General features: G+C 72.9%; 1 protein-coding gene across 1 annotated transcript in view; it reads left to right on the forward strand.

Annotated features, from left to right (window-relative positions):
* Positions 1 to 1709: 1709 nt before the first annotated feature.
* The window catches only part of LOC107109305 (hemoglobin subunit alpha-A-like), an 826-nt gene continuing 319 nt past the window's right edge, over positions 1710 to 2216 (forward strand). Inside the window, exons 1-2 of the mRNA XM_015409901.1 lie at positions 1710 to 1850; positions 1984 to 2188. Coding sequence (XP_015265387.1) covers positions 1756 to 1850; positions 1984 to 2188 — 300 coding nt within the window. The 5' untranslated portion in view covers positions 1710 to 1755. The remainder of the gene's footprint in view (positions 1851 to 1983; positions 2189 to 2216) is intronic.

The following is a 2216-nucleotide window of genomic DNA, read 5'->3' on the forward strand; positions in this document are numbered from 1 at the left end:
CCACCCCCACCCGGGAGAAACCCCCCCCCCCGCCGGGCCCAGGTCCGGGGAAGAGCCCCGCCCCCGCGCCGCCCCCGCCCCGCACGACAAGAGGGGCCGCGGAGAGAGGCGTCGTGGTCCCCCCCTCCGGAACCACCGCCCGGGGCGGGCAGAGAAGAAGCCCCTGTGCAAGGGGGCAGGCCCCGGCGAGGCGCTCTGCACTGGCTCAGAGGCACGCCGGCGGAGTGGCCGCCCAGGGCACCTCCTCCTCTGCCGCCGGGAGGGCTTCTGGGCCCAGACGAGGGGTCAGGCCACGCCGAGGGAGGGAGGGAGAGAGGGAGGGGAGCTGGGACTCTCCAAGGCCGGGCCTCTGACCACCACTGGCAGAGGCGCCGCAGAGGTAGACTGCGTCCGAACCAGGAGGCTCCATTCCCCCGCGGGCAAGAGCCGCACTGAGCCTGAGGTCCTCCGCCCGCGAATCCTTGGAAGAACCCCCCCCCCAAGAAGCAGGCCGCGCCGGGGTTTGTGTGTGGGGGGCGTTAGAGCTGCCGGCGAAGCGAAAGGGCCGGCCCCGTCGAGGCGAGGGGGGGGCGGCTGGCTTCAGGGTCTGCGCTGGGGAAGGCTGTTGGCTTGCCTTCCAGTCGCTTCCGACGGAGGAGGGGGAGGAAGGGCCCCAGGGATCCACGCCCCCCCCCCAAGACCGGGGCTCCATCCAGGCCCCCGCGCACGCCTCGGAAGCCCCCTAAACAAAAAGCAACCCTGGGCCGGGTGTGTGCGGGTGTGTGTGTGGCCCGGCTGGCAGGGTCGCGCGGGACGTTCCGCGGCGGTCCGGTCGCTTCCGACGGAGGGCCCCCGACGCCAGCAGGGACTCGCGCACGGCCGCCGGCCGCCGCCTCCTCCTCCCCCGAGGTCCGGCTGCGGCGGCTCAGGACTCTGTGTGTGTGTGTGTGTGTGGGGGGGATGGGGCTCCAACCCGCCCTCCTCGGCCCTCAAGCTCCCGGGAGGGGGTGGGCTCGGCCGGCTGCCACGGGGCAGGGAGGCAGGCACCCCCTGGGGGCGGCCCTGTAGCTAGGGGTTTCTGGGGCAGGGGGCCGAGGGGGGGCGGCAGCAGCTAACCCATCCTCCCAGGTCATCTCACGACCTGCGCTGGAAGAAGGCGCAACAAGTGCCAGACCTTCCGCCTGCGCTCTTCCTCACGCATTGCCGAATGTGCGGCAGCCACAAAGAACAATGGTGCGTGTTCCTCTCTGCCATTTACAACTTGGGCTGAACCCCAGAGCGAGGATTGCCTGCAGAACTGCGGGGGAGTTCCCGAGGGGGCACCCGGGACCGCCAGGAGAGTTCTGCGCCCGGGAACCCAAACACCTCCCCGAAGGGAGCTGGCCCAGAAGAAATGTGAGGGGGACGGGGTGGGCCCCGTGTTAGCGACGGGGCTGCCTGGGGGCGGCCTGTTCGCGACCCGGCCGCCCCCCCTCGCTTCCCGGGCATCTCCCCCGAGGCCTGGTGGAGGGGGGGGGGCGGTGTCCGAGGGGGCTCTCCCTCTCTCCGTCCCTCCCTCCCTCCCTCCCTCCCGGCGGGCGTCGCTGCCTCCTGTGCTCCTGGCTCCCCGCCCAGCGACCGCCCTGCCCTCCCCTCCCCCCCGGTGCGGGGGGGCGGGGCCGGTGTGGGGGGAGAAGGGCTGGTCGTCCCCGCCCCCCCGGCGCTGGGTGCCGATATAAGGGCGGCGGGCGGCGGCGGGAGCAGTCGCACCGGAGAGGAGCAGCAGGCAGCGCCAAGATGAGTCTGAGCGAGGACGACAAGGCCCACGTGAAGGGCATCTGGACCCATGTGTGCAGCCACGCCGAGGAGTTCGGCGCCGAGGCCATCTACAGGTAAGGCCGCCCCGTCGGACGGGGGCCCGGGGAGCGCGTGGCGGAGGCGGCGGGGTGGGGTGCCTGGGGCGGCGAGCGCGGCCGACCTGACCGGGCGCGCTCCCTCCCTCCCTCCCTCCCTCCCTGCCGGCAGGATGTTCGCGGTGTACCCGTCCAGCAAGACCTACTTCCCCCACTTCGACATGTCCGCGGGCTCCGAGCAGATCCGGCAGCACGGCAAGCGGGTGGTGACCGCCCTCTCCGACGCCGTGGCCCACCTGGACAACGTCGGCGGCACCCTCTCCAAGCTCAGCGACCTCCACGCCCAGAAGCTGCGCGTCGACCCCGTCAACTTCAGGGTGAGTGCCCGGGGGGAGGGGAGGGGAG

This window comes from Gekko japonicus, unplaced genomic scaffold (assembly GCF_001447785.1).
Source record: "Gekko japonicus isolate JY-2015 unplaced genomic scaffold, Gekko_japonicus_V1.1 scaffold78, whole genome shotgun sequence".
Classification (NCBI taxonomy): domain Eukaryota; kingdom Metazoa; phylum Chordata; class Lepidosauria; order Squamata; family Gekkonidae; genus Gekko; species Gekko japonicus.